The sequence below is a fragment of the Dermacentor andersoni genome, chromosome 1 (genome assembly GCF_023375885.2).
Source record: "Dermacentor andersoni chromosome 1, qqDerAnde1_hic_scaffold, whole genome shotgun sequence".
Classification (NCBI taxonomy): domain Eukaryota; kingdom Metazoa; phylum Arthropoda; class Arachnida; order Ixodida; family Ixodidae; genus Dermacentor; species Dermacentor andersoni.
The window spans coordinates 353,428,973-353,447,146 of record NC_092814.1 but is presented as its reverse complement, the minus strand read 5'-3'; the positions used below and the strand labels follow the sequence as shown (position 1 = coordinate 353,447,146).

The 18,174-nt window shown below is 44.3% G+C and overlaps 1 protein-coding gene across 4 annotated transcripts in view; it reads right to left on the bottom strand.

Annotated features, from left to right (window-relative positions):
- The window catches only part of LOC126516508 (uncharacterized), a 222,000-nt gene that overhangs the window by 78,229 nt on the left and 125,597 nt on the right, over positions 1 to 18,174 (bottom strand). For all 4 annotated transcript variants that reach the window (XM_055063962.2, XM_055063965.2, XM_055063963.2 and 1 more), the window contains exons 25-28: positions 17,213 to 17,318; positions 15,119 to 15,172; positions 12,710 to 12,940; positions 10,205 to 10,310 (exon numbers count right to left, since the gene is read on the bottom strand). In XM_055063962.2, the coding sequence (XP_054919937.1) occupies positions 10,205 to 10,310; positions 12,710 to 12,940; positions 15,119 to 15,172; positions 17,213 to 17,318 (497 nt within the window). The remainder of the gene's footprint in view (positions 1 to 10,204; positions 10,311 to 12,709; positions 12,941 to 15,118; positions 15,173 to 17,212; positions 17,319 to 18,174) is intronic.

Genomic DNA, 18,174 nt, shown 5'->3' with positions numbered 1-18,174 from the left:
TCCCTAAAGATGAAGAAAGGCGACGCGTGCGGGAGCTCAATCTTCACCGCACCGATCGGCCCTTTAGAAGTTACCAACTCCATTTGTGAGCTGCACTTTGATGCAAAGTACATATTGAGGCATTATGTGCATATCATCGAAGGCCAGTAAGTATCTACACAGCGTGGAAAGCCTGCGCTTCGGTCTGATGCGGTACCCATAATCTTTTGCCGTATTTTCCGGAGTATCTCTACAAGCAGCCCACGCGAAAGAGAACGGCCTCATATGCAACAGATGAAGGCCGGTCATGAAAGAGAACGCCCCTGCTCTCAGTTGAACTGTCATTCAGATTGGAGGCATGTGACAATGGAAACCTGCGCGAGCTCGAAGACATAGACAACCGATAACATGCTTCCTAATCCAAGCAAATATAAACAATGTGTTTTGCTTTGTTCACCCAGGGGATCTGGAAAACCAACTACATCTCAGGCGTACGACGCATAAAAATAGGGAAGAAAACGGCTATTCCATAAATATTTTCAAAACACACAATTAACCTACAAAAAAAAAAAAATTGCTGCATGTAAGAATGTGACCCACATGCTCCCTAAATGTCAAATTGCTGCCGTTATTAGGGCATCGGGGAAATTTTGTTAGCATTCAATATATCGCCTTGAGAAAGGAAGAAAACAAAGGTTTACCAGTTTTTATTTGACCCCTAATTATGCCACACAGTTCATTTATTCCTGCACCTCATCCCATTACTGCACATGATCCCCATTTCTTCGGAATATGAGCTCTGCATTTGATTATCTCTTGACACAGTGGAACACGCACATAAGGTTTAAAAAGGAAAGCAAACTGCAAACGCCATCCATCTGACTGCGTGGCTCTGGCTAATCCAGGCACGGTCATCCTCGAATGCAACTGCAACTCTACGCTCGACCGTGGCCATGCTTCTGTTCGGCACGCTACATAGGTCTAGGGGTGACCTTTTAGTAATATTTTTTGGAAAAAAACTCTACCTATATTCTGCACTATACGGTAGTGCTGCAACTCTCTGGAGGTGCTGCGAGCCAACCCTCTCCACTCGAGGGGAACCGAAGAAATGTTCGCTCAAGCATGGTCGGTCACAACGGGCACTGGTTCGAATACCTTGCACAGGTTTCTGAACAGCTGCTCCCAGCATTGAACAAGAACTTGCCATCCGTATCTTGTACAGCCCCCGCTATAAGCATGCAAAGCTGGAAACTAGTAGACGGAACTGAAAACATTGAAGTTGGCATGTAAAGGTGATAGCACATAGCATTAGCGTGCATGGATGATCATTTATGACTGCCAGGTGTAACAGTAAAGCAAGATACTTCAGTAAGAAACCAAGGTTAGAAAACATTTATTTTCATCTTAAAGGCCAGCGCAGTCTCTGGCGGTACTTGAAGATATATCATAAGAATAAAAGCATTTGCCACTCAAAAGCATTCAAATGTATCTGCTCAATCTGTTCTCAATGCACGAAATACACTAATGAGGCAGATGCTTTTCCTTTTGAAACTCTGACAACGTTGCACATACTTAAATGAACTGAAAGCAGTAATAGGCACTGCTTGTAATAAACTGTACAACATCCTCATGCGACTCACAGTTCCGAGGCATGTTGTTTACAACCTGAAATGCTTTCGCATTTGTTTGTGGATGAAACCAGAGGGCTTGTCATTTCGGTCTGTTAATTTCTTTATATAGTTGAGAAGAAGAATTCAGTGAAACTTTTAAGAGATCAGTTGTGCTAAGCATTTGGTGCGACTTCTCTCAACACCTTCCGGCCAGCACAGGAGGGGTGAATCTTCCAGATGCGGCTCAACAATTAGCATCAAGGCTTCGAGAATCTTCGATCACGGGAATTCTTTGAGTGCCTTTTCAAAAAACGACGAAATCGTTTCCAGGATAGTGAAATTCGCCTTGCTCTTGTACACGCAGAAGTTTGTACAGAGGACTGCCTGTCTTGTTTGTCGTCACAAGCATGACGCAAGCGCCACACCCAAGATAACTGATAAGCTTGGCAATATCACCACCTACATACACTAAGCCTGCATAAGCAAGAGATGGAGGCGGAGCTGGAGGATGTGCTCGCAGAGCTATCAGTTCTTGAACTAGATCTTGAGAAGCAGAGGTACTGCTTCTTTGGTATCTTTACCTTGTATGATGACTTCTTTCAGTGGCAGTGCTTTTTTTCTTTACAATGTGATCCAGAGCTGCCGCAATGGCTCTTTCGTCCAGCACGTTGTTACCTCCGCACATAAACTGAAGTTTTCCGAATAATGCCTCGATAGGATCACTGAGTTTCCTAGTCAGAACATAGTACACCCCTCTTCTCAGCAGAAATTGGGCTACCTCCACTGTAGACTTTGTGCTAAAATGTGGGGCGTTGTGTGCTTCCTCTGTGAAGCTCCCAACACCAGTTCTGATGAAACAGCCTTGAATCTTCTTCACATAGCTGCAAAATTAATTTTGCAGCCACAGTAGTCAGTCATCATTTCCCCTGAAGATGGGCATTTTGCAATCGCTTCCCTTGTATGTTGTGTCATAAATATCTTGAAGGGGCAGCGCAACATGACGAAGACAGGAGCCATGAACACACAGGACAGTGCGATTAAAGTGTCCGCATGGTAATCTTTTGTGTGAGCTTTGTTTTGGTTCTGCAAAAGCAGAGCTCCAGTGCGTCCATCAGCTATTGAGCGACGTCCGCCAAAACTAGCATTTATGGCGACAATGCCAGTCGTCAGGAAAGAGGAACGGGACCGCCCCACTACATTGAAAAGGAGGCACAGATCACCGATCCTTACGTCCGATACGCCTTGTCCGTGATTTTAGGTAAAGATCCACTCGAAGTGTTCGGTGAATGGACTCTACCATTCTGTACCCTTGAAGGCACTACCATAATCTATGGATGCATGATAAACCCATTATGACCCGACCTATCGACACAGACATAGATGTAGCACTTTGCCACACAAAAGAATTCAGGCCCCAAGTTCCCATCTACTCGTTAGGATAGTCAGAACTTTGCCAGGTACCATTCATTCCGACTTCATCAGCGGGTTGGAAATACTATGGAAAGAATGGGGAACCAGGGAATCATGAACTAGCCATTCGCAGAGCGGTTGGTTCACCATATGCTTGGATTGAAGACAAAGATCTCAACCTATCATCAATGAGATTCATGTACACGCCAGACTTGGCTTGGACTAGAACCCAACTTGCGACCATTGACTCGCCAAAAATAAGGCACGTCTGGGGTAAAGCCTTCCACAACATACTGTTGGAGGGACTTCCAGCGTCACCCCTGATCAGGTACTATCAAAGTCACGATCACCTGATAGTCGTGGGACTCCACTTCTATCACATGCTGCCTCAACTACTCAACGAGTGTATCTACACTGGTGAGGAACGCTGCATTGGGATTGGACTTGACATGAAGAGCTTCGACGCACCATCACAGTCGTGGATGATTCACGAGGTCTTCGAGATGCTCAGAAGGTATTTGCGATTCCCAGACTCTGAGTCTGAGTACGCTTTTGAATACACTATCAAGCACTTCATTCGAACCCCGGTGATCATGCCGGAAGGTAGAATGTGGCTCAAGAAGATAGGTGTTCCCTCTGGTAGCTACTACACGCAGTTGCTCGATTCGATGATCAACTACTTCATCATCACCTTCCTACATTTGAAAATGTGGAAGCAGACTTTCCCAACATACGTGTTGGGGGATGACGGCCTTTTCAGTATTCCAGAGGGACTGGGACTACCAGACCTGGAAAAGGCACAACAAATCTTACCCACGCTGGGCTTCCAGCTCTCACCGCAGGAGTGTGTTGTCGCTGTCCACCCCAAAGACCTCGAGTTTCTTGGACACGTCACACACGGCTTATCTGTGGACCGAGAATGGTCTTAGGTTATCCAATTGGCCCTGTTTCCCGAAAGCGAAGTCACCGAACCAGGGCTCTCAATGTCACGCGTAAGGGGCATGCTGATTGATTCTGCCTTGAACAATTAGCAACTCGTAACGCTTGCTAGAACGATGGCGGTATTATACAATGTACCAGTTCCAACAACCATCGTGCGAGAAGATGACTCATGGCTACGCGCAGTCGTAGGCCTCGAGTCCCTCCCAAGAGGAGACCACCTTGTCAAACTCTGGACGCTCACCTAAAGCGTTCGCTGTAAATAAATGTAAATATTTTGTATCTAGGCATGGTTATTTGTATATTGTATTTAATCCTTCATCAGCCCATGGAAAAATGCACCTGTGCATGTGCGAACTTGTTGAAAACCGACTCCAAGGTTGGCTCACAGCGTCCTCTTGTGGAGATGAGCGGTGCGGCAGTGCAGAAAAAAATTATTTGCTACCTTGACGCCTGTTCAGGCTGCAAGGAGAGAGAGACAGAGAGAGAACGTCCAGACCTGCCATGGGAAGAGATAACTGAAGCAGCAAGCCTGAAGACGGAAGGTATGTTCAATTCGCCTGCACCACCTGAACCAGTTCACAAGGTGCTGCACCCTCCAATTGTTTCAGCGGTGTACCAATGGCGACCGCTGAACCACACCATTCGTTTCAAAAGGCGCAGGGCTGGTTCATGATTTTGCTACACCCACTCCACTGTCGGTTCTGACTTTGTGCAGGCGTACATGCGCGAAACAGCAGCGTAACAGATGACGCAGCACACGGGCAGGAGCGCCGTTAAAACCGCTCTTAAGCACGTCTGATGATTCTATGCAAATGTGGTGTGCATTTATGGCCCAGTAGCCGATCATACCTGCATTTCGGGACCTCTCAAACATGCACATTCCGTGCATGTTAGTTAGCCATAACGTAATGCCTGTACCGTGTCTGCACCTTGGCATTCATTTCGAGTGTCGCGCTGTGCCTGCACCAAAGAAATCGAGCTGCACAATTTCTGAAATTCGTGTGAACCGCCGTGAACTGGTTCACAGTGGTCCAGGCCGATTGAACGGACCTGGAGAAATGTGCTTTCCGACAAGACCAAGATGGAGGCACTCGGTTGCGTCGTTGCGGAGATACTGTGACTTGAAAAACGCTATTCTTTCTTGATTTCCGCGAAATTATTCGCCACCTTGGCTGATCAGACAAATTTTTTAGAGCACTGCTACGTGGTTTACGGTGATATTTCGGAACCAGATAGAAAAAGAGTTCTAGAAACTGAAAATGTGATTTTCGAAACAATGAATTATTTTGGCCATTTTTTTCTATGCGAAAGTCCCTCGTTATGCTTCTTGCAGAAAAACTGGCGAGCAATACTTTCTATGCAATACTTTCTATGCCGAAGCTCGATGTCTTAAATGCAAGGCCGTCCTGAAGACCATGACAAGTACGACAACAACCCTAGCAACGCATTTAAAGAGACACCCGGATTTGCACAAAGACTACCAAGGGAAGTGGGACGCACGCAAAAGGCCATCTCGGATCTCGGATGAGGTTGCTGGGTACTTGAAGGCCCCCCCCTTCTTTCCCGGTCTGAAAACCCCCTTGTGTGGTGGAAAAGCAAGAGCAGCCACCTTTACCCAACCCTGGTTGCAGTTGCCCGTAGGAATCTTTCGATACCAGCCACCCAGACAAGAAGTGAAAGGCTTTTTTCGACTGCAGGAGCCGTTGTAAGCTGCAGAAGGGAGCACCTCAAACCCCACCATGTGGAACAGCTAGTGTTCTTGCACAAAAATTTGTAGATTTTTGTAAGTAATCAAGTTGTTTAGTTTCCTTGAATAAATCCCAGACCTTAGTCCTCTGCCATCTTTTTTTTTCTTTACTTGCTACTATTCGAAGTATTCGCTTGGAAATTATTCGAGAAGAATTACTATTCGCTTCGAATTCACTTCGAACCAAAAAAGCACTATTCGCACAAGCCTATACCAGAGACATCAAATACGGAATGCGCTACTTAACACGCCTGCATATCTTCACTGTAATACTTGTTTCCTGTGCATAAAATTTCAGCATCTCAAGCCCCAAACTGTGGTCGCTTCTGCACTGTTCTCTGTATAACTTCTGTAACTTTACATGGTTCATTTATTCGCTATTTTGATATAAATTTCAGTAATACTATATTTCTTACTGAGTGGTGTTATACTAAAGAAAAGTATTGTATTTCACATCGTCACTGGTGATTTTTTGCAATACTTAGTAGCTTTTCTTCCTTTTTGTTTTTACTGTACCATCCAGCACGAGCTGTTTGTGTCCTTTGTGAAACTGTCTAATACAATGCCCGCCTGCTTTGGTCTCACTGAGACTGGCAGTATTGTAAATAAAATAAAAATAAATTATCAGACCCATAAAAATCGATCAATTTGATCGACAGCTGTCCTACACAATGTTAAACATTTCCACTGGAACTCTACCAACAACGCCATGCAGTGTCTGTTGACAATATTTGGCAGATTAGGGAGTCTGGAAATGTAAAACTTCAACTGGAGGTATGTATTGCCGAAACTATCCTCCAGTGCTAATGCGGCGCAAAATTTGCGTTTTGTTAGAGTCGGAAACAATTTTTAAATGAAAGCTAGACTGAAGAGACAGAAGCTTCTCTCAGGTTTTCTCATTTTTTAATCTGACGTGAAGGCTGTTTTAATGATCTCTCAAACAATGGTACATGCTCATGAGTATGCGTTATTTCGATAATTGTGTGACTAATATCAAGTGCAACTTCGTTTTCCTCACCACGAGTTTCTTTTATCCATGAGAAAACACGGGGAAGGCGGGAGATGGAAATTCAAGACAATGAGCAAAATGAGAACAAGGTGAAAGCAGGAGCCAGTGTTTCAACAAGTGGACTTTTCTTCAAGACGCCTTGAAGAAGACAAGTCCACGTGTCGAAACGTTGACTCCTGCTTTCAGCTTGTTCTCGTTTTGCTCACTGTCTTTTATCCATGTGTATTTCAACAGTGTATGTAAAAATTATTACGTGCAATCCTTGTCGTGTGAGGTTTTCACTCACGCAAGAGCACGCAGTTTATTTCAGGCCAGCCTTCAACCAAACTCTGATTAGCAGTCTAATCTCTTACATTTTGTACAAGTGCTTTTATTCATTATTCTACAATACAGTCGCAGACTGATTTTCCGGACTCCAAAAATTCGGACATGCCCGATTATTCGGTCAGCTTCGCGGCACCGCCATTCTCCCCATAGACCATAATGTATAACAACTGCCAAAAGTTCGGACACCTTGCAACCTCTCGTCTGATTTTTCGGACACTTCTTGAGCCAACTTGATCGAGAGCACCATGCACCGACTCTGACCGGTGCATGGTTCGACTTGCTGAACGCCATTTTTGTTTTGTACGGAGCCTCCTTGCTGCCCCATGAAGTGGTGCTACCGAAAATCCCCGCTCATTATCATCGTTGCTGCCTGGTTCGATAGAGTGGCTCTACAGCAGTTCTGTTTTCAGCTTAGTAAGCTATGTCAAGACAATTCAGCACCTGAATTGTTTCTTCGCGCAAGACGCTGCGAGCAGGCCACGTTTTTCGTTTGTGCGACTGGTGTCGGCACGGTGATGTTTGCTTTGTGTGCTGTGTCGAGGTTTCGGTGATCCAACGCGGCATACGTAAACATCGCGTCAAGGGTCTAATGGTGCCGACAGTGCCCACACAGACTGTGCTGGGGAATGCTGGCAAACGGGTGCCGGGAGGCCTAAGATTTGTCGCCTTCCGATATGCTCCCTACTGATGCGTAAAATGTTCATAGGTGCTGACACTGCTGTATTGACAAGCGCAGAACTCGACGATGGCAAGATCATTCGTCAGGTTTCTGCTGCACCGCCGGACGATGACTCTGAATCGGAAGATGACGCACCATGCGCTACGCTGCCGTCGCATGCGGAGCATGTACAAGCAGTGACAGTGCTTTCAGCCGCCTATAGTGACCGTACGACCCTCTCCGAGATTCAGGCTTATCTGATTGCACATAAACGGAACAGCGTGCAACGGCGCATTCACGGTTTCTTCAAGCCTACTGCCGAGCCCGATAAGTGCATGGAAATAAAAGATTTCTTTTTTTTTTTCTTAATCTGCTTTTTCAGACACCTGTTTATTCGGACATTTCCGCAGTCCCAGTGAGGTCCGAATAAACGGTCGGCGACTGTATTGTGCAACACTCCCCATTACTGTACAGCACTGTACAGGAACTGAACAAAGCACTCGGATGTTCCATTGCCAGTTGAACGCACACTGAACCACCTCGTTTGAACAGAAATACTGATCGAACACCATAATCAAGTATGAGGAGGCGTCTGCATGCTCTCTGACCTAGCAAGCATTGTTTCGCGAGCCTAAAGAATGCTGTAAAACAGGTGCCTGCTGCAATAAGTAAAAACAAATGTTCCCTGTACAACAGGAACTTACCTGTTTTCACATTTTTTAAAGGTACTGCTTTCCCGCACAGCATGAGTATCACTATGGCTAGTACTGACGGCAACAAATCTTCACAATAACTGTTTGCCTGATCTGACCTACGAAAGTTGGGAACTAGGAGCCAGGTGCATATTTTGTATATTTCAGATTTGCTTTTACTCTCAGTAGTTATACTAAAAATAGCAAATTATTACTTTTATTAACATTTCTTGAAGTGCTACTTCCAAGTTTCGCATTAGAATTCTGAAGAGCTGTCTGAGCAATTATTACTGCTTTGTATACATTCAAAATATGAGTGATCAGGCTATAATTTTATGTACCATGGTATATGTTGCCACTATGACGTCTTGAAGTAAAACATTAAAACAAAAAAGCTCCGAAAATTAGCACATTTCTAGCATAATGAAAGGGTTGACATTAAAAAGCTGAAGCTCGCTTGTGGGCAGAAAGCCATAAATTGACTTCGCAAAACACAGCCTAGACTATCTGCAGTGCATATACTGTGTGCTATCTGCACACTGTATATGAACGATGCTGCCATGCCTGCATTTCTTTTCTTGAGACTCTCGTTGGCGATGGGACAAAGGATTACTGCCAAATTTCTGACTCGTTTGGCTTTTCTGACAGGTGCATAACAATAGAGTTTTCTTGTGTGTGCGAGCACACACAATTTGATTACGCTATGAAGTGCGTGCCGGTTGCTTTTCTGCAAGTGAGTCGAGCGGTGATTCCTTTGATGTGGACTACGTCTCAAGTGCCGATTTGGTATACAGTATATTTATTCCACTGCATCTACTTTTTTATTCCTATTATAAGTATTTATGCAACCCCATCTGCAAAAAGAAAGAAAGAAAGAAGAGGAAGACCCTGGGCATTCACATTTGGTAAAAACAATTGACCCTCAAAAGCTTAAACCCACATATATTGGGTGCACATTAGATTTCAGGGTGCGTTAGAATCAGGTAAATGCAGCACATATTATTTCAACAAAGCACGACATACAGCCAGGTTTGGTAAACGAATTTTCCACTATGCTGGCATTGTAAAAAAAAACACAAAATTGATGAGAATGTCACATGTTTTAATCACATCTGGGTCACCACTTGTGAGAGGACGTGAGGCGAGATGCATTTAGCACTACATTCTTTCTAGACTCTGACGTAGGGAAGAAACCAGCCACGGCCTTGACCACAGCGAACAGCTAGCCAGAGCTTTTCGTTGTCAGATATCACTTGCTCATAAACTCTTTTGCCAGGCTGCATGCGAGAGCCATGATGAAGCGTGTGGCAGTGTCATGGGAAGTCAAAATAATCTAGCAGTTCAAAAAGATAAGGCGTCCGAGAATTGTGTTGGCGACTGTAATTGCCTATAGATTTCTGTATTCGTGGTTTGATGCTCACATGCTCATATGATAAAGTAACGAACAATCATGTCATAAAATCTCTTGCACAGTGGTCATGCATATTCAGGTAAAAATGAAATGTCAATGCAATAATTATGCCGCATGCAATGCATGTTCTTGATGCAAAGTTATGTCATTAAAGTTTTTATCATCACGCACAATGACAAGCTAGCTTGAAACTCGTGCATTTTTTTTTTTCTTTTGTTGATTTCACAAAGAGGGATGCTTTTTTTTTTCTGCGTGCCCAGTGAATATAGGTGCACAAAGCTTCAAAGCTATGCCAACAATGAATGTCGCACCACTGAACCAGATGATCATAGAAATGTTAATATTGGAAAAGCCAGTCCTCCTTTTTTTTTCCCCTTCACACAGTTGCTATCAAAAATGCTGCAGCTGTTAGTACTCACTGCTGAAGCCTTGTTGACCATGCAAGTTCTCAGTGCTAGGAACCTGAGACACGGGATGTGCTTCGTGACCTTCATAGCCACTCTCCTGGCCATAATGGATTCCAACCTGAAAGATATCCCACATTCATGTTATTATATTGAAATCAACCTGTTTTTCAACAGCTAAAAGCCCACACCTTTTGAAGATGAATTTGTACGTGATCCTGTGCACATCTGGCCATATAAGTCAAACCTCATTATAACGATGTTGCGTGTGACACAAATACCTTCATTACATCTAATATTCCCGATAAGCATAGTGTATTCATGGCACACAGATATCAGCAAAAAACGCTTCCGATTTACACCACGGAGCCGGGTTCATTTGGCCTGTGACTCAAGACTCATTAAAAGCTGGATTGCAAGGGCACCAGTGGTACCATTTGACGTGGACTATCGATAACTTCATGAGAAAAACTTCTTGGACCCAGCAGAGCGCTATCTGGTATGCATACTAAACAAACAAACAAGCACAAAATGGCAGAACGCTGTCCGGAAGGCAAATTCAACAAACAAGTACAGGCCATGCGCGGTGGTGCCGGAATGGATTTGATGATCGCGATGTTGATGTGACCTCACAATTCAGACAAAGCCTCCAAAATCGGCATTTGCAGTTAAATCTCTGGGGTGCAGTGCTGCAACCAAGGCAAGGCCACAGGGATTACCATCTAGCGTCTAATCTTGGAGGCCATACCTGATGTCTCGTCGAGGTTGCGAGAGAAGATAATGGTGGCAGAGTTGGCGTACGCTACAGCCACAGACTGAGTCTGGATAATCGAATGTAGAGCTGGCAGCTGTCCCAATTATCAGTCGTCTTTAAACATTAAAGGGACACTAAAGAAAAATACTAAGTCAATGTGGAGTGTTTAAATACCATTCCAGAAACCTCGCAATGCTTGTTTCGTGCCAAGAAAAGGCTTAGTTTAAGAGAAAATTGCATCTGAAGGGTCCGAATACCTTTTTCAAAATTCAAATCTCCCGCCACCCAAATAGGGGAATGGTGACGTTGCATGCACCATCACCATCCTTTGCTGCCGTCAGCGAGTAAAATGACACCCGAAACGCTGCTACCGAGCCAAGACAGAGCGGTGGATTCGCCACTGCAGTTGCTTTTTGGTCAAGTGGCGTAGACCATTCAGGCATCCCGCGACATCACATGGAAGTTGAATTCTCTGCTACTTGCAGTTTGTGCGAGTTTCGCAAGCCAGCAAAACCAGCACAGCACTAGACAATAACAGAACTAATGAAACATGAAAGCGTGGGCAACTTGGAGTCGAGCGAAAACGAAACCTTTGGACTGTCCGCGTCGTTGTGAAGGGCAATCTCAATGAGTTCGTTTCGCTAAAAATGAAATAGAACTGGACAAGTAGCATTTTATTTCCTCTTATAATACAATACAAGGATGTTTTTGCAACGAGTGGTTCAGCACTAGTGACAGAATTTAACTGAGGAGTGCTTTCATCATTGGGCAAGTACTTGAGTCGCCGACCAGCAATTTAGACACCAATCAGTTTGGAGACACTCAATTATTCTGACAGCTTTGCAGCATTGCCACTCGTCTCATAGATATAAAGTATAGGGATGCCCGTATAGGGATGACCAACTTTTGAAATGCCTTGCAGCTCGCCATTCTATATTTCACATTCCACCTGCGTGACCATGTGCTAACTCACCCCCTGAGACGAGCAGAAAGCCAATGTTTTTGTTTTTATACATTGCCGGCACCTCCTAGAAACCAGACGCAATGAAGCACTAACTGATTCAGTATATACCAACCTTGCCCAAACCCTGGCACAAACTGCTAGCCACAGGACAAGCCAAACTTAAGTTTTCAAGGCTGACTTTGCATGCTGGTTGCAGATGTCCTGCATGACCAGCGCCTTTTCCTTTACATGTTTGAACAGCAACGAGGTCTCAAACAACGTCACTGTCTGCCGTAACAAATGTTTGTCCCTCAGAAACATCAAGCAGCTTCAAATAGCACAGACTCAATGTGGTGTTTATGTCTGCACCAATGAGAATGATGACGTGAGGAGCATGGCCAACCTCTGTAGCAAGTTGCTAGGGTACTGAGTTTTGGTGTGTGCATGGATTGTGCTTTTATTTAACTGCAATGACAGCATGACAATCGTCAAACTACAGATTGACTCGGTCACATGCAAGCATATGTGCATGCAGCAACGCATTAACAAACTTTTCTGGAAGTTTGCGGAATCAAGACAAATATTTTCTGGCACATCATTTTTTTTTTCTCATATGCCTTCAAGGTCAAGTGACATTACTGCGGACAGTGCATGAGAAAATGCATGAAAATGGTTGGCACTTCCTGCTTGTACACTATCCGTTATTTCGGACTCCCAATTATCCTGTCTTTCAGGCAGACTCTGCCAAGTCCATTTTATTAGTTGGTGACTACATCACCATACATTTTTTGATGGCTGCTGGCTACTACTCTTGATCTTGTACCTGAGACATGTTGCTGTTGCCACGTAGTTGCTGGTGCAGCTGGGTGACCAGGTGGGCAAAGTTGGCAAGCCACGGGGGCTCGCCCAGTTCCTCCAGCTCGCCTTGGCCTTGGCTGAAGTGAGGGTCATGGTACTTGAGGCGGCTTGCCAGCTCGTACGTCTGGGCTGCCAGCTGCGCCGATTCGCACTGCCGAACCATTGCCTCTGCTAGGACTTCACAATAGTGTAGTGCCTGCAACAACACCCGCCGAGATGGTGCTCGTTCACCTGCTCTCAAATTCCAAGCAATACAATGTGCTTAGAGCCGTGAAATTGACAACTTAGCAGCCTCTTTAGTTAGGAAGGAAGTTCATATTACAAGGAAAGAAAATGAAACATGGACCAAAAATGCGTGGTTAAAACATTTACACAGGTGTCGCCATTTCCAAATGGAAGCCTTGTTCACACCGAGGCCTTGTTGTGAACAAGCCTTTGATGTGGAAGCCAAAACATCTTTTAACCTTTTTTTTTTTAACTTTATTTAGACAGCCCTGTTTCTTTTCCTTGCAATGTGCATTTACAGCAATCTATCACTCCCTGACAAAGGACACACAAAGAGAACCCGAGTGACCATTTGCATGAACACAAGAGGCAACACTGTACCAAGGCCTCAATGTAAAATTAATCGCGCCAATAAAGAAAAGTAGCCGGCCTCTCGCTCGCTCCACCATGAATATCAGCTGCACTTGTCTACAGTTCCATCTGGTAAGCATGCCAGGCGATTTTTTGTACACTATGCAAACAAAAAAACTGCCCTGCACTAACTGGACAGTCAACAATGGAAGCCCACCATAACTAAAAAGACAGAGTAGAAAAAAAAAGAGCAAATTACACCAACACAGGCACCAGTGCCTTTGGTATCTTCAAGGCCATGATCCTGGACTTCAATGCCAAACAAAAAACTTGCAGGAAGCATCAATTCTTACTATTCAAGTTTTGCTTACCATATATTTTGGTGTATAAGTCATGGTGTTGTTCTTAATTTTTCGTCAGTGCGTCTTGTAGAACTTATACATATATAAATATTTTTTTCTGAAAAAACTGTTGTCAAAATTAAAATGGATGCTATGGCCACACAAAGCGCGCTGGGTTGACCTCCTCTGGCAGTTGCTACGGATTGTGTGAGCACTATGGAGGTAGTACTGGGTTCGTCTCGTGATTGAGTTGCCGAGCGCTGTGCGAGAAGGACGGAGCAGCAACGCAAGCGGCTGCAGGCCGACCGCAAGTCGACTGAATCCGAAGTCATCACATCTGCAGATCATTTTCAAGTACGGAGCGCACTGCTGCGCAAACTACGCAGTTGCTCCCAGAGTAAAATCCACTTCTCTTCTCGCACATGCTGCCTTCCCACTTTCCTTCCCAGTGCGTGATTTGGCTCACCGTCGCACACTTTCATTGGCACATACGGCAAACGGCACGCGGAGACGATGTTATCGCCCTTGGACTTTATATGGAACATCGCAATGACCACGACGGCAGAAATGTGCCTGGAAAGTCCATATTATTGCTATCACAATTTTAAAGGAATTCCACCAATACGCTTGCGTGTGACCTGCATTCACGAAGTGAAATGTCACCGTAATTTTTTAAAAATCGCTTACCAAATGAACAGGTGCATCGTATACACCGGTGCAACTTATATACATAAAAAGAAACTGCCATTTTGAGGGGGGTGCGACTCATACAAAAGTGCGACTTATAGACCGCAAAGTACGGTATATGTTCCCCTCATGAGGCACATGTGTTGAGCAGAAGCAAAACAGCCCAAGTTATGCACAGAAAAATGTGGCTCAGTTATTTTAAAAAAATAATCTTCCACAGGTATGAACCTTGAGACATACACCACGAACCATGTCCTTATCTTCACTGTGTCTCATACTCTACAAAATACACAGTAGCAGACGAGGAATTAGTTGACTGGGAAGAGGATGCTAATCTTTTTTAGTTACACACATGACTCAAGCACGTGTATCAAGAACAACCCGTGGGAAGTAACAGCACCACGACGACATGGAAAACTTTTTCCCCTAGATGCAAAAACAGCATTTAACTCGTCTGTCTGCACAATTGAGGATAGGGTTAAAATACCCAAAATACCCTTTGCTCACAACCCTGCAAGCTGTGAAAAACTGATTGCAGCAGCCTCACTCAGCACATTGTTGTGCTTTCAGTGCAACACAAGTATTCAAAACAACATTTAAAAAAATGTCAAGCCCTGCCTTAACCCATGACATCTATGAGGCAGTTGCCCTGAACGCAAATGACCAAACACTCCTCTAAAAAAAATGCAGCCTAATATTACCAAGGAAGGACTTAATTACCCTTCATGCATTTAGACATGTATTCAAAAGGTTGGCAGGAAAGAACCCACCTCTTGTGCGAAGCCGAACTCAGCAAGCCGTGTGGCATGAAGAAACTTGTAGATCTGCAACAACACATTTGCTAAGACACGTCATGTATTGTTAAACCTTGAATAACACGTGCCATTTATGGTTAGAGAAAAAGGAGCATGCATAATTAAAATAAATTTTAATTCAACACATCTGTGCACTGCAAAATACGAAAATGGAATGAGACCAGCACTGGGCTTGACTGAACAGGTATATCGTGAGCACTCCAGAAAATAAAACTCTATTGCGCCACAACTAACATTACAGCCAGCTACAACTTGGCAAACAGGCACAAGCACAACTTCTATAATCACTCTAGGTCAACTGGACTACAACTTGCCAAGAACATCCTGTTACCAGGATGAAATAAGGCATGTGAATCGCTTGTGTGTGCCATGAGTAGCAGCTAAAATTAAATTATGGGGTTTTACGTGCCAAAACCACTTTCTGATTATGAGGCACGCCATAGTGGAGGACTACGGAAATTTCGACCACCTTGGATTCTTTAACGTGCACCTAAATCTAAGTACATGGGTGTTTTCGCATTTCGCCCCCATCAGAATGTGGCTGCCGTGGCCGGGATTCGATCCCGCGACCTCGTGCTCAGCACAACACCCAAGCCAACACCATAGCCACTGAGCAACCACGGCGGGGCGTGAGTAGCAGTCAGATCAGCCATGAACGGCATCTGCACTCTACAAGTGTGGCCGCACACACTCTGTGTTATTTTGCAAGAGGCCAGTGAAGATAGTGGTATGCTTTAAGTCACGATCTAACAACTCTTCTTAAAAGGAGAAGCTCCTCGAAACAACTTTTTTTTATTATTTGTACCAGAGACTTCGAAATTCAGCCAATTAGTAATAATATTAATAATAATAATAATAATAGTAATAATCAGCCTATTTCATGCAGGACGAAACCACTGCAGGACGAAAGCCTCTCCCTCCAATCTCCAATTACCCCTGCTAGTTGGAATCGCCAAACGATTCGTACTAGCACCAGCAAATTTCCTAATTTCGTCGCACCACCTAGTCTTCTGCCGTCCTCTACTGTGCTTCCCTTCTTTTGGTACCCATTCTGTAACCCTAATGGTCCAACGGTTATCTAATCTGCGTATTACATGACCTGTCCAGCGGCATTTTTTTCTCTTAATGTCAATTAGAATATCGTCTATACCCGTTTGCTCTCCGATCCAAACCGCTCTCGTTCTGTCTCTAAAAGTTATGCCTAGCATTCTTCGTTCCATCGCTCTTTCCGCGGTCCTTTACTTGTCCTCAAGCTTTTTTGTCAGTCTCCAAGTCTCTGCCCCATATGTCTGCACTGGTAAAATGCACTGATTGTATACCTTCCTTTTCAATGATAACGGTAAGCTTCCAGTCATTAACATCATTAACCACTTCCCTCCCAACGATTTATCCTGAATTTTGATCAAAAATAGCAAGATTTTTCTAATGCAGGATGCAATATTTCAACCATTTATGTATTTGTACAAATACCTCAGCCATTCATTGCAAAAATGAAGCTTAGCAGCACTATGTGTACAAAAAAAATTTAAATATATCATTGACAGTCTGAGCTTATCCTTGGCCATTTTTACTAAAAACATGCAGAAGAATCCAGCACACCCCATAGCACCACTGTATACAGGCATTTACTAGCATTCGATTCGAGTTTAGAATATTCACACGCTTGTATATGAATTCTGGGGTTCTGTATGCAAAAATCACAACATAATTATGAGGCCCGTTGTAGTGGGGACCTTATAATCACGGTGGGGACGGCGGATTAGCTTTGACGACCCAGGGTTCTTTAACACGTGCCTAAATTTAAGTACACAAGCATTCTTGCATTTCATCTTCAACAAGATGCTGCCACCGTGACCGGGATCGAACCTGCAACCTCGAGTTCAGCGGCGCAACCATAGCCACTAAGCTTTCGCAGTGAGTATTCACACACTTCTAGATAACAAGTTAATAATCTAATGTCAGATTGGGCAAGATGCAGTGTTAAGTTTTAAATTTTCAGCATCAGATGCCTAGAAATCAAGTGAAGAGGTAGAGGGGAAAGGTACTTGCCTGCAGGTGTGGCAGCATGTATCCTGCATTGGCCAGGGACTGGGAGTATTCGTAGATTTCGGTGCAGTGGATTGCTTCGTTAGATGCAAACTCCTCAAAAGAAAGCCTGTAGGGCAAGTATTGCTTAAGTGAGCACTCACCACTTCCATAAAAAATGGTGCAATAATGTATGGTCACCATTGCAACAAAGATGCCTCATAAGCTATTTCCTTACCAGCCAGATGTATGTACAAAGTCTTGGAAGGTATCCAACTAGTATATGTTTCAGTAACAAACAAGGCAAGATCAGGTGCGAGACACTACATTGAAAATACACTAATACGTGCCAATGAAATAACAGATACAGTCGACATTCGTTATAACGAACCGTGATAATCCAGCGAAAAAGGTCTGTTGTATCCAAAGTCCATTATCCAAAATTAGGGTTGTGGTATATTGAGAAATTGTGAAACTTCCGCACATACCACTGTGCAACCCGTAAGCGATCGCAAAAACAATAAGAACATCGAAATTGAAGTAACCATAGATCAGCAGGTTTACGCGGTAATTGTACAACCACGCAGCACGGTGTCTCCCTTTCCACCGATTTCCCAAGACTGGACGCTGACAAATGGCCGTTTCCCTATACTAGAGCATATATAAACCTGCGCAACAGCAAGATTAAATGCTGGCACAATGGTGGGGAGCTGGCCGGCCAGTGCTGCCACACCGGCCGCCAGGCTCGAACATGTTACCACCGCCAATGGCAAACATCAGCTACAGCTTGTCCTGCACGCAAAACAGTGGCTGGTAGTATAAACCAGTCTAAATTTTATCTTTCGCAACCAGCAACGATCACTGTCAAATCTGTAGCATGAACAAGAGCCGTGGTGAAAGGCAAGTTCAACTCGGAGCCCTTGTCTGGCCGCAGCTGCACTGCATGTGAAACGGTTCGACTGCATCAAGCGAGGCCTTGCAATCTG